Raw genomic sequence first — 26583 nt, 5'->3', positions numbered from 1 at the left:
ATGGCGCTCCTACCACCTGAGCCATCGGGCCTGCCCTTTATTGTAGCATTCTTTCCTCAAAATGCTTACAAATACCTAGCTTCTCAAAGTGCTCTACAAACCAGCTTTACCAAACATTCGTTTCCTCTTTGATGTGTAAAAATTTGATACGTTTATTCTGTATTTGTGTAAGTTATTTCTTTTTACATACTTGAAAATCACACTTTGGCAGGAATTATCCTTTTCCAAAAGGAAGTTGGCGGGAATTTGCCCAGATTTCCTACAGGACAGGCCCAGAGGATGAAAGATGCATGTACCATGTGAGCTGGACCCACTCAGGATTTCCCAGGACGCCTGCCCTGTGCTGCCAGCCTGCCTCCTGGGCAGCAGGGCTCTGTCTGAGGGTCCAATCAGACCCTTAAGACGTCTGGGGGACTTGACCCAGGCTCTGGGTGAATAACAGACCTGGCAATCCCAGGGTGGGGGGTGTTGGTATAGAATCCCTGGGCAGGTAAGTGTGACCTCCGGCACCTTCCTGTGCCATGGGCAGGCAGGAGTCTCCTCTGTCCCTCTTTCTTCCCAGGTGGCTTCCAAAAACAATGTGGCATCAGGGGCTCGGGGCCTGAGAGGAGAATCTGGGGGTGGAGGGACATGAGTGGTGGAGGCAGACCAGGCACTTACTCATTTGAATTACCCTGCTGGCTGCAGTGGCCACGTCCACACCAGGATCCACGGGAGGACAGGGTGGTGGCTGTTACCAGTGGGTGGCTGTATGCGTGCAGTTAAAATCCAGAATTCTACTTGTTGCAGTCAACAAGCGCACCCCTCTTTCCCCTTCACTCCCTGAACTAGGGCTCAGGAGACGGTGGGGTCCATACTTCCTATGAGGCCCTTGAAACCCCAGAAGATCCAACAGGCACCAGGATTTGTGGGACTCTAAAGAGGTAGCCAGAGGACCAGGGGCTCATCCAGCCCTGGACCCAAGCCCTGGGTTAAGAAGGCAGGTGTGTGTGTGTGTGGGGGGGTACCTAGCCCTGCAAAGAGGCTCGTAAGGTCCATAGGATGGTGGCATCATGACCAAGAGGCAATGAACATACAAGGGGGGGGCTGCTTATGGGGGGACACTGTGCCCCATCAAGGCCGTGGCCAGAAAGGATCACCATGGCCCCAATCGCCATAGGGTAGAGGGAAGGGGGCAGCCCCTTGTTCCTTCATGCCCCCTTTGCTTTCTCTGCCCTCTCTCAAAGAACCCACTATGCAGCCTGCCCAGATGGCCCTGCCCCAGGACCTGGCCGGTCAGCTGTGTCGGGGGCCCTGCCTGTGACCTGGGCCCTGGGGAACTGTGCTAGGCCTAGTATTCACAGGCAAGGCTCGAAGCTTGGTTGGATGAGATTCAAAGAATGTGCTGGAAGCCCCCGCGATCCAGTCTTGTTAATTATGTTGGAGGTTACTCTGTACCTAGATGGATCGGGATGAGGACAGGGAGGTGATGACCAGAGGGAGCCTTGCTTTTGCTAAGGAGGTTGGCATGAGGGACGCTTGCCAGGGCCAGGCCATGTGATTCCAGGTTCTGAACCTGCCCCCACTGTGCAGTCTTCACGACACTTGGAAAAAGGGCCTGTTTGGGGGCTGCAAGGAGAGAACAGCTGGTGAGCCAGGTCAGGCTCTGGAGCCTGCGGGGGATGGAGGAACGGGAACCAGAGGCATGGTGGGGAGAGCAGCTGGAAGGAGAAAGGAGGCCCCCCTGGGAGATGGGGAAGCAAAGGAGACAGGGATGCAGAGAGGCTATGCTGGTGCCCCTCCCCTGCCACCAGCAGGCTTTGGGGTTCCCGGGCCCACTCCCTCCCAACCCCCATCATGAGACCCCAGAGCTGCAGTCACATCAGGTTTATTGTTGGCAACAGAGCACCGTGACGCCCTCCCAAGGCACAGCCACTGTGAGGGAGCAGATGGGGTGGTGGCTGGGAGCAAAGTGGGTGCTGAGGTCAGGCCTGGTCTCCCGGGGCCCGTGTTCCCTCCCGCCTCTCTGAGTCCAAGGAAGTGTCAATCCAGCTGGTGTGGTCATTCCTAGGGATAGATCCTGAGCAGGAGAGGAGGGTCCTGGAGAGTCTGGCCTAGCGGTGGTGATGGCTGCAGGGCCCACAGGGAGCAACCAGGCCTCACAGAGAAGCAGACGCCCCTGAGTCCCCTAGAAACTCTGCATGGGCAACGACAGGCTCAAACCTTGTCAGTTCCTGAGTCTGGGTGCTCTGGTCCCTGGCCTCCCAAACTCCCCCAGCTCAGGAAAGACTCAGGCCCTGCCCCCCAATGAGAGGAACCGAGGCGAAGGACCAAGAGTGCCCCCGGGACCTCCAAGCACCTGGCAGGGGCTTGGCGAGGGAGTGCGGGGCAGACCTCACGTCTGTAGCTCCAGGAGGCGGTTTGGCTCCAAGGGCGCAGAGCTGGCTGGGCTGCGGCTATGGGCCTCCCGGAGGTCCTGTAGAACCTGCAGCATCTGGGCCAGTGGGTCCTCGAGGGCTGGAGGCAGACGAAGAGTGACGGCAGAGCAGGCAGGGCCTCACCTGCCAGTGCCTGTCTCCATGACCAGAGGGCCCCTGGGAGGGCGCTCAGGCCACCATGAGAGTCCAGATGGGAGGGACCTACCTTCGCTAGGGCCTGTGGGCACAGAGCCTGCCTCTGTGCTGGTACTCAGCTCCTGATGCTTCTCCCTGTTGGGGAGGAGAGAGTGAGAGTTCCTGGTGCCCTTGCTGGGAAGGCTGGGTGACCAAGTGTGGGCATCCTAAGCTGGAAGGGGTTCCTGGGGGCTGGGCGGTGGGGGACTCTTTTAATCTATGGAGAAAAAACATGGGCTCAGGTCATCTCCTGCTTTCCCCCCTCCTCCCCACCCTCCCCAACGGTGGATCAGCAGAAGGCACTTCGGAGACCAAGCTTGAACTATGCCACTCCTGCTTTGGAGGGCCCTTGGGAAAAGAGCCAACTGAGGCCTGAAAATTCCCTAATGTTAACTGGCCATGGAGTGACTTTCCTTCCTATGGGAATAGGAGACACTGACATTTTAAGCACGGTTCCTAACTGGGATTCACCAAAGACCCGCAGGCCCTCTCAGGTATGATCCCGTGTGCATTACTTGGAGGGAGGCTGAGCAGCTGCATGGACCTGTACTTGTAGTCCCTTATTTAGGAATTTTGGCTCAACTCTTTTGACTGTCTCCCTGATCCGTTTTAGAGAGTTGTGGCCCTCTGCTATGATCTAACCGGCTCCTCCTCCCAGATGCCTTCTTGGCCCTGTGGGGTTGCCTGGCCTGCTTTCCTGCTTCTCTCAGTGCAGTCACCCTGACCTTTTCTCACACTGCCCCCATTACCCAGGATGCCATTCCGTTTCCTTCTCTGGGAGATGCTGTTGAACTTCACAGACCAGCTCAAACGTCATTGCCTTATGCCTCCACTCATGGGCTTATTCCACATTTACTGAGGGGCTAGAATGTGCCAGGTACTGTTCTCAGTACCGGGAGTAGAACCGTGAATACCACAGGCCTGCCCTCAGGGAGCTCCGTGTAGTTGAGACAGGCAAGAAATGAATAAACAGCACGTATTGGTGAGTTCCAATGATCTAGAGTAACAGTGGTCAGGGAAGGCCTCTCTCACAAGGTGGTATTTGAGCAGAGGCCTGAATCAGGTGAGTGAACACCTGGGGAAGAACCTTCAGGCAGAGGACACAGCAAGTGCAAAGGCCCTGGGGGTGGAGAGGCCCAGAGACAGCAAGGCGGCCAGGACAGCTTGGGCGAGCTCAGCACGGAGAGGACCTGGCAGCAGGAGATGGGGCTGAGGGGCAGGTCAGCCAGGGCACTCAGGCCCTGTACCCTCGGCAGGGACTTAGGTCTGTGGGAAGCCATTGGGGGTTGTAAGCAGGGGAGTGATGTGATCTGCTTCATGTTTGAGAAGATCTGGCCTTATTCTGCACGTAAAGCCGAGAGGCTGGGCTTGCTGAGAGGCTGGACATGGAGCTGGAGGGGGTGAGGGAAAGTGAGCAAGTGGGCCCAATGTAATCACAGGGTCTTTATAAAAGGGAGACAAGAAGGTCCGAGGAGGAAGGCAGTAATGCGATGATGCAAGCGGAGAGTGATGCACTTTGCTGATGGACAAGAGGCCATGAGCCCCGCTGGCTTTTAGCCCCGAGACCGATTTCTGACTTCTGACCTCTATAACTGTACGAGCATAAATCTATGTTGTCTTATGCCACCAAGGGTGTGGTAATTTGTCACAGCAGCCACAGGAAACTAATACAGCTACAGGTCGGGTCAGTGGATCAGAGGTCCTGGTAGGCAGGACATCTGCGGGCACTGGACACCAGAGGAAGTGAGCTGGTGACAGGGAGCGTGGCCGAGTGGTCCCGGAGGTGGCGAGGCTCTTAAGGCAGGGTGTGGTTAGAACCATGGGCACTGGTTAGTGGGACCCCCCTGAACCCCAGGGGCCTTGGGTTCGAATCTTCACTCCACTGCTTCTGGCTTAAATGGGGGTAATAACAGCACCTACTTGGTTCAGTGGTTGTGAATATTATGTGTTTATACATGAAGTGAAATTCAAGTGAAGCCTAGAAAATGAGGAGGGATGAGAGGTTCCGGGGTGTGGTCATGGGAGTGAAGGAGTGAGGTGGGTGGAAGAGTAGGTCTCTGGAGGTGTGGGGCTCAGGAACGAAGCGGACAGGAATGAAGTCACCAAGCAAGGGAGCTGGAGACCGGGCCACACTGTCAGAAAGGACAGTACTGCACGGTGACCTGAAGGCCACTGGTGATTGCCACTCACAGGGAAGTGGGTCGTTCTAGTCTGACAGCACGAGTTTTGAAGGATTTTGAAGAAATAAACCCTGGACGAGTTAGTTGATGAAGAACAAGGACAGCCACAACCCTTCTAGGCCCATGTGTAGGGGTGTGGGAGAGAAAACTGCCCAAGGAAGCAGTGGTCTCAGGAAACATTGGATCGCTTTAAAATATCCCTATGCTGGGCCCCATCCCCAGAGATTGAGTCAGTGGGGTAGGGCCTGGGCATCCTGTTTTTTAAAGTTGTTTTTCAAAGCATCCTGTTTTTCCTATGCTAGAGCCAGGGCTAAAAACCACTGAATGAAGAAAGATGGCTGGCTGAGGGCAATGCGTGCACTCTCAGAGCACCATGGGAAGGCTGGGCAAATGGGGAGGCTGGGTCAGCCCAGGGAAGAAAGCAGCCACGGCCCCGACCCCAGTCCTCCACAGCCCTTGGGGCCTTCATCCTAACATGAGCTGGCTTCGTATTGCAGAGATCTAGGTGTCCCTCCCCAGGTGTGGCTGTCAAGGGCTGAAAGGCACTGGGCCTGATTAGAAGGGAGGTGACCAGCCACTGTGGAGCAGTCCTGAGCCGGGATCCCAGCTCTGGACCCCGCCTGGCACGTTTCCCGGGCTGCACGAGCTCTCCCATGTGGGCCTCAATGCCCTGCACAGGCCTCACCGCAGTGCAGCCTCCATGCCCAGCAGGTGCCGGTAGATGAGCTGGGCCTCCAGTTCATGGTCAAGAGGGTCATTCCACTCCTGCAGGGTCACCTGTGACCGGGTCTTATCACAGCCCAGATCTGGGGGCAGAGAGAAGGCAGAGTTTCGAGCAGGCACTATGAGAGCTCACACCCAACTTCCTGGTAGGGAAACCAAGGCCTAGAGAGGGAAATGGATGGACTCGGCTCCCTGTACAGGGCCAGGCTGGGAACTCAGCCCGAGAAGTCTGGGTCCCCATGCTCCGAGGCCAGCAGCCCCTCCCTCAGGCTCACTCCTGAGCAGTGGGGACATGACCGCAGAGAGTGGGAGTTGCACAGGACTCAAGTTTGGGAGCTGGAACACTTACTGGAAGACCTGCCTGCAAGGGAGCAACCCAGAACGTAAGATCATGGTGAGGAAACCCACAGGGGTTTGTGCCTTGGAATGAGCTGGCCCTGCCACTTATTGGCTTTACGGCCTTGGCAGAGGCACCTGCCCTTGATAAGTCTTGGTGTCCTTCTCCATAAACTGGGGCGACCAGGCTCTGTCTCGCAGTGCCCACTTCACCAATGACAAGGGTTACTGCTGTGATGGGTATAGCCAGAGGTTGTGGGCAAGGCCAACCAGCCAGCATCGCCCTTGTGAAAAGCTGCCAATCCCTACCCACTGCTCAACCTCAAATCTGGGGCTGGGCTAGAGCAGGTGAGTCAGGTTCCAATGACTCTAGCCTTCAATAAGGCTATTTAAATGTAATTAAAATTAAATTAAATTTAAAAAAAACCAATAAAACACGCTTCCTCAGCTGCTCTAGCCACATTTCAAGTGTTCAACAGCCACCTGTGCTCATGGCTAGGGTATAGATACACACTTCTGTCATCACAGAAAATTCTAGTAGAAGCTCCTCTGTGCCATCCCTCTAGTGCCCAAGGCCCAGGGTCCCAACAACTCCAGTAGCAGGCTGCCTGCTGTGGACAGATGAAGCGTAGCAGGGCCCAGGCCTCCACTCCCACCTGTCTTGTCCTTCTGGTGGCAGCAGCTCCACTTGTCCCCTCGGAAGACGCCAGGGTGGTAGGAGCCCAGGAGGCCAGTGTTGTTGATGCTCACCTTCCGCAGTGCAGACAACCACTGGTTCAGCTCATTCACACACTGCCAGGGCCAGGATGGGGCAGTGAGGGGGACACTGATCTAAGGTCGCCTCCTCCAGGAAGCCCTCCCTCCCTGAAGCGCCCATACCACTCAGGAAAACATATTCCCTGCCAGTCCATGAAGCAGCTTTGAATGAATCAGCAAAGGCTGCCTTTTCTCCCCCATGCCCGGGCACCTGGCTTGGTGAGCAGACATGGGCTGGATTTCAGCTGCCACCGGACCCCTTGGCCATGCCCTTGGGCAGTCCACAACCTGGCAACTGTATGCCACGGTCCTGCTGTCACCACTTTTTCCCTGTGGTTCTGAACTCTGACCCAACAGAGTTCAGGAGGCCGTAGTGGGGAGGGGATGAGCTGGGTCTGTGGCCTCTTACCACCTACCCAGGACAGTCACCCCGGGGACAAGCCAAACCCCCTCCATCCTTCCTACTTGTATTCTTCCTCCATGTGTCCTTCTCCTAGATGCTCCATCCCTCACCTTGTCCCTGCTCAAATACCATCTATCAGAGGCCCTCCCGGACCACCCTTTGTAAAACAGCACGCCCCTCTGCCGCCCCCCCCACTCTGTCCCCTCCCTGTCTCTCTTAGTCTCCTTTGGTTCCCTTCAAGGCACTATTCGCCATTGGACATTGTAAATATTTATTATTCATCAGTCTATCTTCTTCCTGGGTTCTAGGATCCATGAGGGCAGGGACTCTGTTTTGTCCCATACCCCCACCGCCTGGAACAGTGCCTGGAACCGAGCAGGTGCTCAATAAGGATTTTTGAAATCAAGGGATGAATGCGTTAATACCTGAACAGATGAGAAGGGGATGTGATAGCACGTACCCAGAGCCACACACGTGTAAACACGTGATCATTATCCGTTGATACCCACACACCCATAAACACACAGGCACGAACTCAGATACCTGGAAATAGTTTCCCACATGTTCCAAGTGAAGCTCCGAATCATAGGTACACACCGCCCATGCACCAGACCACACACAGACCTACATGGGTGCCTACGAACACACACACACACACACACACACACTGCACTCACGTCAGATCTCACGCACCCTGCTGTGCCTGATGCAGGTAACAAGGGTGTGCCTCACTCGCCCCTCCTTCCAGTCCATCCAAGGGATTCCCACAGCACCCCCTCCCCAAGGGTGCCCCTCTGCACAGCCACACCTTACACTGCAGGTAGCAGGTCTGGGGCCTGCCTGCGTCGTCCGTGTAGATGACCTGCATGACGTGCGAGCTGCCAAAGCTCTTCTCTTCCACCTTTTCTGCTGCCCGGATGTTGGCTAGCTTGATGAGGGCACATTTCTGGGATGGGCAGGGGAAGGGAAGGCTCAGGGTCCCAATCGGGGCCACTCTACTTCCTCTCTCTGGGCCTTCGTCTCCCCTTCTGCAGCACCAGGGGTTGGTGTGGGGGATTCACAGTACCTATCCTTCCAGGAGCCTGTTCTGTGAGTGACCTCAGCCAGGACAGAAGGAAAACAGATGGTGACCAAGGGCCCGGCCTGTTGGGGGCTCCCAGCAGTACTGGGAGGTCTAAGTTTTGGAAAAGTATCTGGACGCCCAGCATTCCCTGAGGCTGGAAGGTAATGCCTGCTGTGGACCAGGCCCGATGCCTTTACAGTTATTAATATCCCAACTCACATTTTCCAGGCTCTAAAAGTCGTATCCCACCTCCTGACCCCTCCCCCACTCATGTCATCCCCGAACCTCATGAGATACAAATGAGACAGAGAGAAGTTCTGGATGAAAAATATCCACGTCCCTGAGGAACCCTCAATCTGCTTAAGCTGAGTCTATGATACTAGCCCCCATACCCTGCTCTCCTTGCCTCTTGAATACTCTCTCATCAGAACTCACCAGGGCCCTTCCTCATCCAAACGGCCTGTCCCCATGGCCCTCGGGATAACGCCCACACTCCCTAGCCTGGGATCTAAGCCCACCACCCCTGCTGGCCTCAGTGACATGCACAGAGGAGACAATGTCATATCTTGAGGGAGTGGGATAACCTGGAGGAAAGCCCTGGGGACATATGTCTGAGCCATCTCAGGGTGGGACCTCCTGAAGACAGGGAGGACAGCCCAGAAGACGTGCTGATCATGCTTGGGTGTGCCTGCTAGACAGGAGGCAGAAAAGAGGCAGTGGGGCGACACACAAGATCTGTCCACAGAAGGGCAAGCTCAATGCCCAGAGATGGAATGGGATCCAGAGCAGGGCAAGGGAGGGTCCTGCCATGTAGCCGGGCTTTGCTGAGGCTAAGAAAAGCTGAGGGGACCCAAAGGCCAGGCAGCTGCCCAGAGCAAAGGAAGCTAGAAAGTGGGAGGCCTGAACTCAGGGCTTACCCCAGGGAGCTCTTTCACCCCCTTCTACCCCCAAGGTGCACAGGGCTAGGTTGGGCACCGCTGGCTGACCATCTCCAGAGCCTGGCTAACTAGGGGTTGGATTCGCCCAGCTAGGGGTCAACAGGTCCATCCAGGAAGTATCCGATAAGCCCTTCTTTGGAGAAGAGTGCTCATAGGAAGCCAGCCCAGAGGATGTAGTGTTTTTAGCAATATCATTGTTCTAGGTCTTGCTCTGTGCCTGGCCCTGGTTCTGCATTCTGATATTATCTCATCTAATCCTCAACAATCTGATAAGAAGCATTATCCTGAATTTATAGGCCAAAGCACCAAGGTTCAGAAAGGTTGGGACACTTCCCCTAGGTACACAAGGCTAGAACCCAGGACTCCTCTCAGCCCCCCTCTGCTTCCTTGCTGACCCCTCAGCCCCCTACCCCACTCATGCACCCGACAAAAAAGCCACGGCTAGACACTACAACCGCTGCCTGCCCCATGTACCCCTTTGCAGAGGAGCTTCCTCCTCATGTGACTGACGCCAGAAAGTTAGTCCTGCCTGGCTTTCTTCTCTGATCCTGGTAGACCCTGGGATTGGCTCTGAGGAAGGGACAGGTGCCCCAGGGTGTTACAACCCCTCCGAGCCCCACTTGCCTGCCTCCCTCCTTACCCACCTTGGAGCTGGGCGTCTTGGCAAAGCTGAGGGCCTCAGTGGTGAGGGAGAAGTAGAGCTTCTTGAAAGAGGAGGACATGAGGGGACCCTTGCCCTTGGTCCTGTGGATGAAGAGTGGCCCCTCCTTCACTGGTGTTGCCTGCAAGCTCAGCGCCCTCTGCAACTCCAACTCTGCCAGGCAGGGGAGGTAGGATGAAATGTGAGCTCTGGGGGTGAGGGTGGGTCGGGGGTGGAGCAAACATCTACAGCAGGCTGTGGGTGGAGCTTCCAAAGGCACAAACGGGTGGGCGGGGCCATGGAGCAGGAGGCGGAGCAAAAGTGATTAGGAGACAGGGCGTGGCCAGAGGCAGAGAGGTGGGTGGGGCCACAGAACAGGGGGCGGGACAAATGCAAACAAGAGACTGGGTCCTCACTGGAACCACTCACCCTCCTTCTCCTCAATGTCCACTAGCTTGGTGATGAAGTCCTTCAGCTGGGCCACGCCCTGGTGCACGGTGGGCTGCAGTGGCTCCATCCAAGCCTCCTTGGCCCTGGAAGCAGGCGTGTCCATGTTGCCAACATTCTGGACTGCCTGAAGATGACAGCAGGAAGGGCCAGGTTCTGCTGGGTTAGGTGCCCTGTCGGTGAAATCCGCCCCCTGCCAAGTCTGTGCTACTCCCGCTGTAGAAATGGAGGCAGAAGCAGCTTGCCCTGCTCATGGGCCCACTCCATCCCCACTGGGGATCAGGGGTGAATTGATCACAGAGTTTGAAGCATTTGGGGACCTGACAGTTGAGACTACCTAAGCCCAATCTATTGAACTTCCTCTGAAGGTCTGATACCGTGTTTCCCCGAAAATAAGACCTAGCTGAACAATCCGCTCTCATGCGTCTTTTGGAGCAAAAATTCATATAACACCCGGTATTACATTATATTACATAACATTATACCAGGTCTTATATTATAGTAGGTCTTATTTTCTGGGAAACACGGTATCAGGCTCTGCCCCACCGGGTCCGCTGGCCCCAGGCCAGTGCTGAGCAGACAGCGACAGCCTGAGAGTAAGATCTTGGGTCGAAAGACCCAGGATACATCACCACCAGGCTACGTGGCACCACCAGGCTACGAGGGGCATCCTCGTTCCCCTCGCAGACCTGTTCCCTTATCCATGAGATTGGGTGACCACGATAAAGCTTTGTGAACTGAAGTGCAGTGCCACTTGACAGGAGCAGTAGCTTAGTCACAAGCCTCCCTGGATCCAGTTGGGCGCACACTGCAGTCCAGGCAAGAACCCCTGTTCAGCACCCAGCTGGATATCACCGCGGGTGTCGACAGCCACACCTTGGCCAGCAGGAGCAGAGTGCGGCTGGTGCGGGCGTCCGCGTGCCGCTCCCGCAGGTGGAAGAGCTTGGGCGCCATGATGGCAGGAGAGAAAAAGCGCAGACACAGGAAGCTGGTGACAGCGATGAATGGCACGTCCTGGAAGGGTACAGGAGAGCAGTGAGCTGGACTCTCCCAGGCCTCAGCTCCTGGTGGCCTCCTGCCCTTTGGCGCTGTCACCCGTCTCTCCTCATGATCCTGCACTCCACTTATTGCTCTCAGCTACAACCCCCCCACCACGGTCCCTCTCTACAGAGCCCTGGGGCCCCACAACTCCCTCCCCCCACCACTTTCTTCCCTCGCTCGGCCCCGCGGGCAGAGGGCGCACCTGGTGCTGGGCGCTGGGAAAGCGCTCGCGCACGCGCCGGAAGAGCTGGCGGAAGGTGGCGCGGACCACAGCTGGGCAAGCACGAACCGAGCGACAGAGAGCGCTTAGCAGCGCCCCCAGATGGGCGCGTAGTGTCTGTGCGCTCTGCTCCAGCAGCTCAGCTTCGGTCTGCGGTCGGTGTAGCCCGGAACACCTGCGTGGGCCGGATGGGGCGGGGGGCATATCTCCAGAGAGGGTCGCAGTCATGCCCGCATACACGGCTCAGACAGAGGATCCCAGAAATACAGGCACAGAAAGACATCAGCCCAGACGGACACAAATCACACACAGGTGGCCAGGTAGACAAAAGGTAGACCCAGGCAGAAAGACAAACATACACTTGCAGACATCGTCGCCCCCCCCGACCCCTCCCACCCTGCTGTGTCCCCAGGGATCACGCCCAGTCTCACCCTACATCCTTGACCTCTACTTTGCTGGGGTCCAGCTCCACATACTTCTTCTCCTCAAATATCCTGTCGATGATGGGTCCCAGGACACCGTGCAGATACCGCATCCCAGCCACCTGAGGGCCATCACGAGCCGCATGGTCCTGTCTCCCACCTCCAGCTGCCGGCCAGCTCCCCGCAGCTGGCCTCCCAGTCACCCCATGCACCATCTGCCTGATGTATCCTCTCAGGAGGGGCCAGGCACACAAGGAATGTGGCTCAACAAACTGCTGCCACATAAATGAATGAATGAATGAACTCAATAAATGAATGAATGAATGACTCAGTGAATGACTCAATGATTCAATGAACGAACTCACAGAACTAATTCTCAGCCTTAACGGGCCCTGGACATAGAGACAGAAGATTTGAATTTAAGTTCCAACTCTGTCTCTTGGCCGCTCTGAACCTGTTTCCTCAGCTATAAAATAAAAACAATATACCATGCAACCTCACCTTCAGAAAAGACTCCATGGACTTTGAGGCCAGAGAGTTGCTCCGGAACAAGGTGTTGGCCTCACCTACAATCAGAGGTTCTAGTGGGTAGGAGGCTGGGAAAGGAACAAGGCTTTGGAGAGGAAGGCAGAGGACCCTAGGGTTCTACGCTGGCGCCTCAGTAAAGAGCCTCATTGCCACCTCCCAACCCACTGCCCCACCTCTGCCTTTTGCTGTTTTCCTTGCATCCTAACCTGACCCTTCTCCTCCTAATCAGACGCATCCTCCTCCTACAGGAGGGCCTCTTGGGTTTCTCCTCTCCCAGTATCTCTAGAATCCCTGGCTCCCGGTTCCCGCTCCGCTCCCGGTTCCCTGCTCCCTTCTCCACCACGCCTTCAGACAGACCACTCCCTCCCAGGCCTCACTGGTGCGACCCAGCTCCAGCTGGAATAGCAGGTCCAGAAATTCTTTGGCTAGTCCCTGCCCCAGGAAAAGCTTGAGCAGGTTGGTGGCCACTTCCTGGCGGCACTCAGTGCTGGTCATCTCCTCGATGAGTGGGATCAGCTGTCCTGGGCCCTGCAGGAGGCACCAAGGAGAGGCAGGGCTCCAGGACACACAAAGGAACCCAAATCCTTCACTCTGAGTACCTCAGAGGACCATGGGCAGGGTGGGGGCGTTTTCCCAAGAAATAGCAAAGATCCCTGGGCACTAGCTAGTTCCTTATCATCCTGAAAACGGCGTTTTGCTCTTTAGAGTGGGTTTAGCTGGACAGGGAGGATGGACCCTCCCACCTTCCCCCAGGGGGCCCCCTCACCTGGATGCCCAGTTTCACCTCACGGCACAGCAGCTGCACCAAGGGCTGGTAGCAGCCAGAGGGCAGCACCGTCTCGTCCCGCAGCCGCACCTCCAGCTGCAAGGAGCCCAGGTTGCCCCTGGAACGGGCAGCCTATGACTTCTCCACCAGAGACCCATGCCCCCTCCCCACTGCCTCCATCTTCCCTTCTTGGAGCCAGCCTCACAGTTTCTCTGTTGACACCCTTCACCTTGGTTCCCTTCACTGCCCCACCTCCCATTCTTTGCCCAAACTCTTTTCTGTTTGGAAAGCCCTTCCTGCCCCCGACTCATGGCAACTCCACCCCTAGATGCCTGTGGACTCTGAGCTTGACCCATGCGGACATGTTGGGCTCTCCAGCCTCAAGTATGTAAACTCCCCGAGATGACCTCCGTCATGTATACACTTTAGACTGGAAAAAAACCCTCCAACGCTCTGCCAGGGGAAACTGAGGCTCGATCGGGTTAAGCAACTTGCACGTTAGATCTAATTCCCAAGCGCTGGTGCTCTGATCCCTCCTGGTGAGGGCACCAACCAAGGCTTAGCTATCTCTAAGGCCCTGCTGCCCACAACACAGCCGCACAGTTCACGAGTGATGCTGCTTGGCATACCGCCTCCCACGCAGCGGAAGCCCTCAAGACAACATCGCCTTGGTGCTGGACACAGCTGTCCGCCCTGCCCCCGCCCTGCTAAGGGTGGTGATAAGGGTCTGGGGCCTTCTGCAGAGAGACAGAGCTGAACCATCCGAGGTGGGGGGCACTGCTGAGCCTCCATTTCCGGGTTGAGGAGCGGGCAAGGAGGCCAGAGGGCTCCCTAGACAGAGCTGCCAGATTTAGCAAAACAAAAATACAAGGCACCCAGTTAAATTTGAATTTTTCAGTATAAGCTTGTCTCAAATATTTCATGGACATACTTACACTAAAAAATTATTGTTCATCTGAATTTCAGTTTTAAGTGGATGTTGTGTATTTTATCAGGCAACCCTACTCCCCAAGAATTTGTGGGCAAGTCATAGCTATGGTACAGGGACACTGACTCGGAGCTCTGGGGACATGAATTCTAGTCTGAGGTCTGCAAAGAAACCCTTAAAGAGATAGTGTGTGAAGGCTTGTTCCAGAAACTTCCAGAAGGTGGAAAGCAGGAGGTGCTCAGAGGAGAGCGGAGTCCAGGACTGTGGGAAGGGAGAGGAGGCAGGACCCACCCTAGACAGAGAAGCATCCTGGCCTGGTGGGCAGGGCTGGAAGAAACCTGGGGCTGCACCATCTCTGGCCTGCCTGCTGTAGCCAACTCTCAGCCTGCCTGGGCCCAGATCCGCCAGCCCAGCCACCGAGTCCCACGCACTCACTCTTCCTGCCGACTCTTGGACTGGTCAGGCTGCAGTCGGAACCAGCCCTCCTCCTGTTGGGCCGCCCCCAGTCTGTGGACATTAAACACCACCTGGGGACAGGGCAGAGATGGGGGGACCATGCTGGGACCACTCAGGTCTCTTCCTTGTCATGAGGGTCCATGAGCACGAGTGGCAGGCAGGGGGTGGGGGTGCAGTTGCTGGTGCTGGGGAGTCTCGGGTCCCTCTGGGGAAGCTGGAGGTATGGGATGACAGAAGGGAGGCCTGGTACTGAAGGTGGCAGATACTCACTTTGCCCAGGAAGTCGTTGCGGCTGACAAGGTCCCAGTCCCAGGCCTCCACACAGAGTGCCTCCGTGGCTCCCTCCTCCAGTTCAAACTCGAACGTCTCGTTCCAACGTGGGTAGCATGATTTTTTCACGATCTGCCCAGAAAGGGGGGGATGCTGACTCTAGGGGCTCCCTAGCCAAAGGCAGCGCCTCTCCAAACAGCTCCTTTGTGTTCCCTGCAGGGCCCCGGAAGCAGACTCCTCTCCTTGGTCCAGGCAGAAGCTCTGCAATAGCAGAGGTAAAAAACTTCCTGTCTAAGACCCCACCCATTTCTCAAGTGGGGAAATTGATGCCCAGAGTAAGGCACTTGTCCAAGGCCACACCGCAAAAAGGTACCAGTTTGCACTCAGAACCCAGGTCTCCATGCCTGCCCAGGCAGGGCTGAGCCCACCACCCTGTTTCTCAGAGGTGAGGAAAGCAGTGGGGCAGCGGGTGGGCTATGTATGTAGGTTGTCTGGATCCAGCCTGGCCAGGAGTGAAACTCAGCTGAGGCTGCAGGGCCTGGCGCCAAAAGCACCGGGACACGCTATGTACCCTCATAGAGACAGCCCTGCTTTTCTCAGCCTTTTCTGTAAGATGGCATTCCCAGTCTAACCACCCAGGTGATACCGTGTTTCTCTGAAAATGAAACCGGGTCTTATATTAATTTTTGCTCCAAAAGATGCATTAGGGCTTACTTATGTGTTCAGGGGGTGTCATCCTGAAAAATCATGCTAGGGCTTATTTTCTGGTTAGGTCTTATTTTCGGGGAAACATGGTAGTCAGGAGGTGGCGAGGCAGTGAGGAGCCTGGATGGGTCCCTGAGCCTCCCAGCTCACTCCCCAGCGCACTGGCCTCCTCACCGAGGTCTCCTGAGTTCGGCCATTGTAACGCACACGGACAAAGGGGTCAGAGGCACCATTCCGGTCCTTGGGGGCTAGGTCCCTGGAGGGGGAGAGAAACATTCACTGCCACCCAAGCTGGCCCAGCTATGGGGTAATCACACCAGGCTGCAAAGGCTTGAGCTCATCCTGTGCCTGGTGAGCTGGGTGACTGTGTACACATCCCTCCCTTTTCTAGACCTTAATTTCCACAGTGATCACCACATGGGCCCCCACACCAGGCCCAGGATCCACCAAGGGCAAGGCCATGGCTCCTCCAGACCAGGCCACTGCAGAGCAGCTGCTGCACCTCCTCTGGCAGAGGGCGGCAAGTGTGGCTGTGGAGCAGTGCAGGCCGTGGGCCCCCCACCTCTGTTCCCAGGGCAGCCCTGAGCAGGGGCCATCTGAGCCTTGGTTACCTCATCAGTAAAACGGAAAAGACAATCCCCATGAGGTAATGAGCTTCTAGAAAGCCTGCCCTGCCTTATCCCCCTATTTGAGGGGGGTCTTGGAGAGCAGCCCTGATTGATCATGCTCTCTCCACAGGTAGTCCGTTACAAAGCCAAAATCTGGTCCGCACGCCCAGCTTAGAGGCTTTGTGGAAGAACAAAGCCCACCCCTCTCCATTTGCTATAGTATTTTCTGCTCGTTTCTATATTTTAAGTCTTAAGTCTCTCCTGCCTGCTTTTCTTACTTCCTCAAAACCGTCTAATAGAATTCCAGAGCTGGGCCTTGAGAATCTGCCCAGAAAGATGAGGAGAACATGTTCTTTCTGCCTCTACAGCAAAGGCAGCTTCTTGGGCAGTCTCAGAATTCCAGCAGGGGTCTGAGTAGAGGACAATGGGGGATGAGTTCCCCCACACTCTACAAAGAGAGACCTGAATAGACCACTCCCCCATGCAGGGACTTGCTAAGAGGAGGCCAGGCTGACCCAGCCACACAACATGTGTGAGTGTGTGTGCATGTGTGTGAACATGTGTGCGCTCACACCACAAAGCGGCTGGTGCCAGCGAGGCTGAGGAAGGAGGAAGTGGGTGAGCAGAGGATGAATGGCGTGTGAGAGAATGAGCGTCAGGGGTGGACTGTGACTCCGCCCAAGTTCTACCATTTTCCATCTGGCTCTGCCTCTTCCACATTCCAGCCCCAGGACAATACATAAAGCCAGGAGAGCCACAGTCCTCATTTTCAGGAGAGCTCCTCCTCCCCGAGAGGCCAACCACCCCCAGGGGAGCCATGCTCCCACAGCTGCTGGCTGGCTAGTGTCCCTCCCACCCCATGGGCAGCAGGCAGAGGCTAGGGGCCGCCCTCCTGCCCCAGAGAAAGGCAAGGACCCTGTAGAGGAGAGTGACGCTTGCTGAGGCCTAGACGGGAGTGGAGTTTGCAGCTCACATTACCCTGGGGGAGGGGAGGGGGTCCATGTCACAGGTGACTCAGGCCCACCTTCCCACCCAAGTCCCTGTCCCTCCTGAGAACCCCACCCTTCCCATTGGAGATTCTCAGCAACTCCTCTCACCACCACCACCACCATACCACGTATCAGGCCAACTTCATATTGATGTTAAACCCAAGGGAAGTTCAGTCTTGGCATTGGGCTGTAGGATCAGAGTTCAGGGTTCCCCCTCACCCACTACCCCACTGCGCTATGATGCCTTAAATTCCGCCAATTAGATTATCCCTTCCCCAAAGAATCATACCCTTCTGAGAGGGGTCATCCAGGAAACATCTTCAAGCCAGGGAAACCTCTCCCCTCTGCCTGAGTGGGCTGTGATGGAAGGAGGCACAGGGCCAGGAAGTGGATGCGGGGAGAGAGGGCTCAGCATCCACAGGGGGTTTCTCTAGTTTCGTGGGGCCCACTGCCCTGCTCCCTAGCCCCCGACATCTCACCTGGCCTCCAGCACGGAGCAGCGCAGCCGGCAGGCCCGGGTTCCTGGCACCACCTCCAGCCGAAGGTGGATCTCGCCCTGTACCTCCTCATCAGGGTCGACCTCCGTCAGGTGGGCCCACCCACTGAAACCTGTGAGGCTGCAGGTGAGCCAGCGGCCGGGCTCTTCCCTTCCCTTCCCCCTCAGCCACACCAGGCACCATGTGGCCCCTTCTTAATCCCCTCAAAGTTCCTGTGAGGCATGGGCTATTGTCCCCAGTGACGGACAGATGGGCAAACTGAGGCTCAGAAGCTGAGCAACAGCAGCTGGAAGGGTCTAGATTGGAATCGAAGTCTGGTGACCCCTGTGGCCATGCTGCATTTGGTGGCCTTGACCCTAACTCAGCATGGCATTGCCCACTGTCCTCAGTTTCCCCATCTTAAAACAGGGGGACAGTGACTTATACCTAGGGCTGATGGAAGGAAGGCGTAAGCCCCGATGGGGAAGCAAACAAGAGGATGGCATCATTAGGGCCCCTAGCCCCCAAGGGGCTGGCTGGGGCCTTGGGCAGGAGAGGCCCCTGGCCAGGCAGGGGCCACACAGCTCCAGGAGTCAGCAAAGTCCCTGCCGCCCCGCATGCCTGCCCCAATCTCACAGATAGGAGCAGGTGTGTGCCAGGGAGGCCCATTGAGGGTCACAGGGGCTCAGGCCAGCACAGCCTGAAGCATCGAAGAGCTCCTGGTCTGAACCCTCAAGAGAGATATGGAGTCAGCCCAGAGAAAGCAGCACCTGCCCCAGGTCACACAGCAAGGCTGGGGCAGGGCCGACCCCTCAAAGCAATGCCAGCGGCCCAGGAACCATCCAAGGGGCTCTCCAGTCTATCCCAGCTCCAGGCTGATCCCTCAGACCTAGGACCGAGTGGCACTGGTGCCCAGCCCCCAGGGGGCATAGAGGAGCCAGCCGGATTGGGAGGAGGGGTCCCTACATCTCAGCAACAGAGCATGGGGAGGCCCCTTCCTCTGCCTGCAGGTCCCACCACTAGCAGCCTGTGCTCTGGGGAGACGTGGTCCCAACCTGCTGGCAGAATGAGAACCAGGGCACAGGGGCGGGTGTGCAGGTAACGGCCACAGGCCCTTCTGCGGAGGGTACAAATGGCTTTCTCTGAGCATGGGACCTGAAGGAGCCTCGAGGAAGTCTCTGAGAGTGGGGAAGGATGGGGGCTGGACAGCATAGTGAAGGGATTGAGGAGGGGGACCACGGGAGGGGAAGCAGAAGTGGGCTGTGTGCTCCCTGTCAGAGATCTTACCCTTAGGGTGAGCGGCCAGGGTGTCCCTGGTAAGGCAGACCTTCCCGATAACGTCATCCCGGCTGGAGGGTGGAGAGGGAGCCAGAGCTGGGCAGGGCTCTCCAGGGAGCCCAGGAACCCCCCCCACCCTATTTAGGGTCCCTGTGGGGAGCAGGGAGGCTGACACTCAAGTCACCTACAGGGGCCTCTCAGGGCAAGACCCATGGCCCTTGCGCATGCGGTGTGCTGCTGCACACGGACTGACCTGTGGACCCACATACATGCCATGCTCATGCTCGCCGCATGCCCATTTCCTAGCTCACATCCCATGCTCACACAGCACACCTGGGCCTGCATTCCCACACACGCACACACGGTGCAAGCACAGGGAATCCACACACACAGACACGCACACACACACACCCCTGCACCCTTCCAGACCCTCCTGGACTCCCCCTCCCTCCAGGCTATAAAGGGGATGCAGGGTGACCAGCAGTCCCAGTAGTGAAATGGGCCAGAGAGGGGCAGATGGCGGGTGCAGGCCCCCAAGAAGCATGGGAGCCACCGACCTGAGTGCATCCTCATCCATGACGTAGAAGGCCACCGCGTGGAAGGTGGGGGGCAGGCGTACCTGGTACTCCTCACCCCAGAAGGGGCACAGGGTCTTCCACACTGTGGCTGTCCTACAGGAGAGGACCCTCAGCACCTGCCCAGGTCACCCACAGGCCCCAGGCTGGGGCAAAGGGAGGCCGTTCCCCACATCCTCCTCCACTCCCGGGAACAAGTGCTCTGCGGTTTGACGATTTCCTTGTCCCAGACACCCCCACCCCCACTACCAATCACTCCCTCCTGATCGTTCTCTCTGTCCTGGCTGGGGCATCAGTCAGGCCATTTCACATTTGGGGAAATTGAGACCACGGATGGCAGCAGCTCAGGTCACACAGCAGGACTCCCTAGCTCCTAATGCTGAATGGATTCACTGAGGGTGGAGACAGGGAGACCGCCAAGCCTACTCTGGAGCACAACAGTCTGCCTGGGGGGCCTGGGAGCCAAGCAGGCCCCCCTGATGGGCAGGGCCTCACCCAGTTCTGGCCCAGCTCCCCTGGATCAGAGCCTTCAACTCACGGGACTCAGCAGAGATGTGGGTGGGGGGAAGCTGAAGCCCCCCCCCAAGAACCTGATGAAGGCTGAGGGGATTGCCTTGACCCCAACCATTTGTTGGATGTGTACTTGATCTGTGGGACCTCAGCTTCCCTGTCTGTCACTGACACAATCAGAGCCATCGTGCCCCTCTCCCCCCTTAGTGTCCCAGGTTTGGAGAGAATCTGCGAAAAGCCTGGGGCCCTGCTTGTAGGTGGGAAGAACTGTGAGTCGGGCAGCCTTGGCTATTGGTCAACAGTGGGCACTCAGCTCACCAATAAGAACAGGGGAGCACCTCTGGCCATGACTTTTGAGGCAGAAGCCTGAGGGAGGGAGGGCAAAAACCCTCCCCAGATCTGTGGAGCTCACGGAGAAAGGGAGGGCCAAAGGCAGTGGGCCTTCTGGGTACAGGTTGGGGACCCCCAGCCTGGAGAAGAACAGTTTTCCTGGGGGATAGCCGCTGTGGGAGTCTCTGAGAGGGATCTCTGAGTCAGAGCAAGGGAAGGGAGAAGGCGCTCAGGCTTCGGGGTGAGCCAGACCTGGGTTCCAATCTGGCCTTGCTACTTAGTAAGTTCGTGACCTTGGGCAAGTTACTTAGTCTCTCAGAGCTTCAGTTCCCTCATCCAGAGATGAGGTTTACCCATGTAATATGTAGCTCACTGTAGGTATTATACAGGCTGGACTCATTTAGTACAGGGCCTGGTGGAGACAGCACTTATCATCATCATCTGTCCCTCTGGGGACCATCAAGACTGAAGAACAGTCAGTGAGAGGCCCCTGGAAAAGCGCCAGGCCCACAGCAGATAATCCCTGGATGGCCTTCAGGTCAGTAATGAGCAGAAAGAGCTACAGGCCAGGACAGTCTTTCTCACCTCCTAGCGGTTGTGTCAGGGCCAGGTAGGGGACCAGGGGATTAGATGCCCATCTCCATACACATTTGACACCCCTCTGAGGTGTGTGTTAGGGGGGTGCAGTATGCTCATGGAGGGAGCCCATCTCACCCACGCTCGGTCCCGGGGATGGGGTGCTACCTGATGATGGGCTCATTGTCCACCTTCACGATGCAGTAGGGGTCACTGCTGCCGGTGCTGCAAGACAGACAGGCAAGCGGAGGGGCTGTCAGGCAGAGGCTGCAGGTAGGGTCCAGGGTGGGGCCTCCCGGGAGGCTCCCCACCTGCTGCCAGAGCTCTCAGTGACCTCAGGAAACAGACAGTCAAGGCTGAGGCACCCAGTCCTGGGCGAGGGCCCAAAGGCTCCCCCACCCCACTCACCTCCCGCCAACACGTGTGCCCTCACCCTCAGTCCAGCAGGGGGTGGTAAGGGAAAGGCAGGAACCTCCACCGCAGCTCCCTGCCCTACCCCTGCCCCTCCTCAGGGAGCGAAGAAACAACAGTCACAATAGCCGCAGGCCGGCTGCCGACACCCCTACCCTCAAGAGCACAGGCAGCCCCTTATTCTCTCCTGAGCCTTTGCTCCTCCTCTTGCTCCTGCCTGGACTGCCCTCTCAGCCTCAGCCGCTCCTCTAAGAGCCTTCCTCGTCCCTGAGACAGGGAGTACGGTCTCCCCTGGGACCCCACTGCCTGCCCCCTTTCCAGCAGGTCTCCCGCCATTCCAGTACAGCTAGTGATGTCCTACCAGCTGCCTCCCAGACCTGACCGAGCGACCTGAGGGTGGGGACCACGTCTGTCCCAGGGCCTAGGACGAGGAGTAGCACAAGGCAGCGTCCCCTGAGCGCTGAATGAATGGATGGACAAGAACAAATGTAACAGTCTGCCCTCCAGCTCTTGGCCATCTGGGAATGAAGGGGAAACCCAGGGAACGAAGGCAAAGCCAGACTGCCCAGTCCCACCTATCTCAGGCTGGTGGGGGACCCCTGGAGTTAAGGGCAGCCCCAGCCAGGCCCAGGGCTAGGACTGGGATGACGGCTATCTCCAGAAGTGCTCTTCAGGCCTGGCGTCCATAAAACGGAAGTGTATTTGTGTGTTGGAGGTTGGGGAATTCCAACCTCCACTTCCCTTCTCAAAAAGGGCTCTTCTGGCAGAGGAAGCCACTCAGACAAACATGTCCTAAGGCTCTCCTGACACCAACGGAAAATGTCTGCCACGACTTAGCTTCCCCACTGTAAAGTGGAGGTTGTCATGCCACTCCCGGGGGAGCTGCCCTCAGTCAGGCACAGGTGAGGGCCAGCCCATGAAGCGTTTAGTCAGTGTGTTAGCCCTCCCTGAGACTCCTGCTCCTCTGCCTGCAACCCCTCCTCCATCATTCAAGATGCCCCTCCTGCAGAGAGCCCCTTGGGAACATCCCAGCCTGCACCCTACGACCCCACAGACAGGGGACCCTGGAACCTGGGCGGCAGGGCCCAGGAGCTGCACCGTGTATTTGAACAGGGAACTCAGAGGAACAAGAGAAAGGTCAGTGTGGGCTGCTCCCCACCATTGGGCCCCCTCTGTCCTGCTTCTGCCTCTTGCCCTGTGGGCCCCTGGGGTTTCCTGGGGGCAGGGAACCTCTTATGTATCCCTGTGAGCCCAGCACTGCCCACTACGCAGCTCCTACTCAGTGGATGAATCGTGAATGAACGATTCATGTTGCAGGCAGGGTCACGAGGATGGACAAAGGCCCGGAGGCAGAACAAACCCTGTGTGCAGGGGCAGCAATGCGTTGGGTGGCTGGGTCATGGGGTGTCAAGGGGACCGTGTCGAGACGAGGCTGAAGCAAGCTTAAGGACGTGGGCCCAACCATGGTCCCTGGCTACCTGCTGGAACCTGTGTGCTGCCCAGTGCCCTCTGCCCTAGTGAAGCCCCTGGGCTGGTCCCCTCTCCCACTTCTCCTTCCCCAAGCCACTTGCAGGCACTGGCCCAACCTGGCTTCTTGTGGGGCCTCTATATTTAGGGCCTTGGCAGTTTCCAGTTTGTGGAAAGGGAAGGATCAGCGCAAACCCCGAAATAGCCCCAGGGCCGTCCCCAGGGCCACTGGGCATGGGAGCCAGTGGGACACCGGTCACCGTGAGACTCAGCTCCTGTCTGGCTGACCCAAGTACCCAAGGATGGAAAACAGTGGGAGAGAGCATGACAGGAACAGGTGGGCTCTGAGAGCTGTCAGTGACAGGGAACACAGCTGTGCTCTGTGCCCTTAAGAGAACTAAAAACCCAGGAGTGGAAGTGGGAGGGAGGCAGGTGGCAGCTGTGTGAGAAGGGCTTCCCTCCTCAGAGCTGTCTCAATCAAGATGGGCCACTATGAGAGATAGTGAGCTCCCTGTCCTCAGAAGTGTGCAAGCACTGGCTAGAAGGGATGCTGCTTCAGGAGACAGGCTGGAGGCTGATGGGGCACAGTGAGGCAGGCTCACCACCACCCCTGCCTCCAGCACTCAGTGAGGGCTCCCTGTGATCCAAATCCCCACCATCCTTGAGCCAAATGCTTTACACAGCATTTTCAAAGCTCTCGGCACTGAGCCCCACAGCAAGCTTGCAACCTCGGTCCTAGGATTTTGCTGCCTGTTAGCAAAGTGGGTTTGAATCTGGCTTCTCTACCTACCTGTGTGGCCTTAGCAAACTTCCAGATCCCGAGCCTTTGTCCCCACCTGCAAACTAAACATTTTTACCTATAGGGCTAATAAGAAGATCAAATGGGAAGGTCCTCAATACCTCTCATTCTTCCCTACTATGGACCAGGTGTCCCTCGGGGCACCAGGAATGTCAGGACAAATGAGTCATGGTTCCTACCCTCACAGTCACGAGGCACCGGCAGCCCAGGAAGGAACAATTGCTACCAGGGCTCTGTCCTAACTCCAGCTAACCCGAAGTGCTACAGTGCAAGGAACAGGGGTGATGAACCCTGCACCACGGCACCAGGAAAAGCCCTGAAGAGGACACGTTTGAGAGGGGTCCTGAAGGGTGAATAGGAGTTTTCTGAAAGGCTCTGAAGGGGAATGCTTGAAAGCAGAAGGCCCCAAACTCTTGCAGAAGCAGAGCCATGAAGGGCAGTACCCCAGATGTGAGGGGCTGAAGTGGGGATCACAGCTCAATTTAAAAGACATTTGACTCAATTTAAAAGACAGTGTGTACTGCAGCAACTATAGGAAAAGCAAAGGAAAGGAGGTGAGGGGAGGTGAGTAGGGCAGGCAGGGGGGCAGGACAAGGAAAGAGATTTGGAAGACAGAACCGACAGGACTTGGGGCCCCTTGCCCAGAGTCCCTCAGCTGTGCAGAGGCAGGGCTGGGGAGAGCTGGACCCAGGCACCTTGGCTGCCAGGTAGGCACAGCCCACAGCTTCACCTTCCTGGGCTGGTGACAGCCTGGAGCCAGTCACTAGGGCAAGCCCTGCAGGCATGGGGAGGAGGCGACAGACGGAGGGGCTGCTCCTCCCAGCAACCACCAGCCAGAGGAGGCCAAACTGACCTAGTTACCAGCGCCAGTGTAGGGGGTGCTTAGAGGCTGGGCCTGGAGGCTGAGGCCCTTCTCAGAGCTCATCTGCTTTCCCACCGCAGAAACTGTAACCCCACCTCCTGCCCCACCTCCCTCTATACACAGAAACCCACCTTGAGATGGCCACCCACTCCTCCCTCACCCATTGCCATGGCAACTGCTGAGCCCCGCCTCATCAGGCCCAGGGGGCCTTGAAGTGGCACTGCTCCTGGCAAGGCGCTGCTGGGAAATTTACAGGGACCACTGTCCCTGGGAGAGACGCCCTCACCCCCTCCTCCTGCTCCGCCCCCCACCCCCCATCTAACCACCTCTCTGCATCCAGGAGCCGGCTAAGAGCCTGGGTGTTGAGGAGGCTCCAGCCCAGCAGACTTTGGACCCTGTGCTGCCTTAGGGCTCCCTTTCCTCTGCCCCATCCTCCAGGCAGTCAGCGCCCCTCAAGCTTTGTGTTTTCCACCACTCATATCTGAGAGATTTCGACTTCCCGTTTACAGAAGGGAAACTGAGGCTTCGGGGACAGAGAATTAGGACCTAAGTCTGCATACAAGGGAGCCAGAGATCAAATGGGGCAGGTCAGCTCTGGGACCTACTGAGAAAGGTGGGACCAGAGACTCCTGAAATCTCAAATCTGGCCAGGGACCAGGAAAAGCCCCGGATGCCAGCACCTGTTAAGAGCACTACACCCAAGACCTTGCTCTGCACTTGCAGCCAGCAGTTCTCATCTCTGAGCTTCTGTTGCCTCCTCTAGAAAACGTTATGGTGAGAACTACGTTGCTGGTGTTTGTGAGGAGTAAAGGTGATGGCTCAGGTCAGCTGAGAGCACAAGCAGCAGCTACTCCCCAGCCACCCCGTCTTGCACCAGACCTGGCCTCCTCACCTATAAGTCCGCTCTTCACAGCAGGAAGCCCTGGGTCAGCCCCTGGGTCCCGGCCGGTTTCAGGTGAACACTCCCAGGTACTAAGAGTTCGGGAACTGCTGAGGAAGACCCTCATTTCTAGGGGAGCGCCTCTCCCCCCTCCAGCCACACCCCTGGCAGTCGATCGAGACAGTAGGGACCGTATTGATTCAGACGTCTTCCCTGCGATGTCGCTCCCAAGTCCAGCTCCTCTCCCATCAAGGCCCCTTCCCCTCTGCAGCGCGGTTCAGTCCCTCGCGACTCATTAGGACCCCCTTCCAGATCCCCGCCCCCTCCCGAGTCCCTGGCCCTTCCCTGTCACCCTGTCTGGCGCTCGCAGCAAATCTGTCCCCATTTTCCTGCTCGTCTCCCACTGCGGCCACACTCGCCACACCCTCGCCTCTGCTCTACTTGGGGGCGGGCTGTGTGGACCCCGGAAAGGTCGGGCGTGAGGGGCAGCGCCCCTCCCCGGAAAGTTGAGGCTCCCAGACCCGGCCGCGCTCACATGTCCTTGGCCGGCAGGTTCTTCCCCTCCACGATGCGGATGGACAGCGAGCTGCGCTTGGCCATCGCCGGTCCGCGACGCGGGCTCCTGGTTCGGGGGACTCGGTCGCCAGGGTCCGGTGCAGCGCGCAGCCGGCGGGCGGGCGGGCGCTAGCCTGGGAGCCCCAGGGGGCGGGCCGCGCGGGGAGGGGAAGGTAAACGCGGGGGCGGGGGAATCGCTTCCACTTCATTCACCCCCACCCCCGCCCCCGCCCCACGTGCGGGGGGACACAGCGCCCGGGCGTGCCAATCGCCGGCTGGGGCTCCCGGGAATGGGCGAGGCCGGCCGAGGCCGCGGCGCTTATTGGCCGTCCGGAGGGGGGGGGGGCTCACGCCGAGGCGCTGACGCCCGGCGGGCGCCGTGGGGCGTGGGGGCGCCCCTTGAGGCCAGTGGAGACGATCGGCGCCCGGCTGCCAGCGCCACGAGTACGTGTGGGCGGCGGGCGTGGTCCGAGGGCCCCAACCCGGGCACGTGGGGGCTGTGGGCCCACTTGTGTGCTCGGAGGCGTGGGCACGTGTGGGCACACGCAGCGGGGGGGGCGTGCGAGGAGGACCCCCCCCACCTGAACCTGGTGTGTGGGAGGGAGGCCCGTCACAGGTGTAAATTAAATGGGAAAAAAATCGGACCAATTTAGCAAACAATATGAATGTTTGAGTTAGAGCCACCTGGACCCAGAAGGAGGCAGCAAGAGCAAGCGCAGCCCAGAGGAATGGGGACTGGCATTCGAGCCTAAAAGACTTGGAATATTTTTGAGAACCTCCCTCGGAAGAAGGGGCTTCCTCAATTGTTACCTCACTATGCCTCCTACGTCCCCCACAGTGAGAACCTGGAGGGC

The 26583-nt window shown here is 57.6% G+C and overlaps 1 protein-coding gene across 4 annotated transcripts; it reads right to left on the bottom strand.

Annotated features, from left to right (window-relative positions):
- Positions 1–1852: 1852 nt before the first annotated feature.
- RASA4B (RAS p21 protein activator 4B) lies at positions 1853–25940 on the bottom strand. 4 transcript variants are annotated; one of them, XM_081053287.1, is made up of 21 exons: positions 25710–25940; positions 20924–20980; positions 19322–19435; positions 18774–18835; positions 17490–17619; positions 15588–15669; positions 14709–14840; positions 14418–14509; positions 13055–13172; positions 12666–12816; positions 12262–12326; positions 11770–11882; positions 11321–11513; positions 10954–11091; positions 10060–10204; positions 9635–9804; positions 7798–7935; positions 6487–6622; positions 5457–5577; positions 2623–2687; positions 1853–2496 (listed from the first exon to the last, which is right to left on the bottom strand). In XM_081053287.1, the coding sequence occupies exons 1-21, from the start codon at positions 25772–25774 to the stop codon at positions 2375–2377; spliced, it is 2409 nt and encodes an 802-aa protein (XP_080909413.1). In that variant the 5' UTR covers positions 25775–25940; the 3' UTR covers positions 1853–2374. The 4 variants fall into 4 exon arrangements, with proteins under 4 accessions (XP_080909413.1, XP_080909415.1, XP_080909414.1 ...); XM_081053289.1 differs by having other exon boundaries at positions 19384–19435; positions 25710–25846; XM_081053288.1 differs by having other exon boundaries at positions 19322–19430; positions 25710–25846.
- Positions 25941–26583: the final 643 nt, after the last annotated feature.

Source organism: Rhinolophus hipposideros (assembly GCF_964194185.1).
Source record: "Rhinolophus hipposideros genome assembly, chromosome: 7".
Taxonomy (NCBI): domain Eukaryota; kingdom Metazoa; phylum Chordata; class Mammalia; order Chiroptera; family Rhinolophidae; genus Rhinolophus; species Rhinolophus hipposideros.
The sequence above is the reverse complement of the archived record's forward strand: the minus strand, read 5'-3'. Positions and strand labels throughout refer to the sequence as shown.

Bases quoted from the DNA above. Each gene is read 5' to 3' on its own strand.
- RASA4B (XM_081053287.1), bottom strand. From the start codon at position 25,774: ATGGCCAAGCGCAGCTCGCTGTCCATCCGCATCGTGGAGGGGAAGAAC. The intron at 12,817-13,054 runs GTGAGGGGGCCC...TGCCTCCTGCAG, and splicing joins AGGTGAAACTGGGCATCCAG to GGCCCAGGACAGCTGATCCC. The intron at 11,092-11,320 runs GTGCGCCCTCTG...GTACCCTTCCAG, and splicing joins TTCCCAGCGCCCAGCACCAG to GACGTGCCATTCATCGCTGT.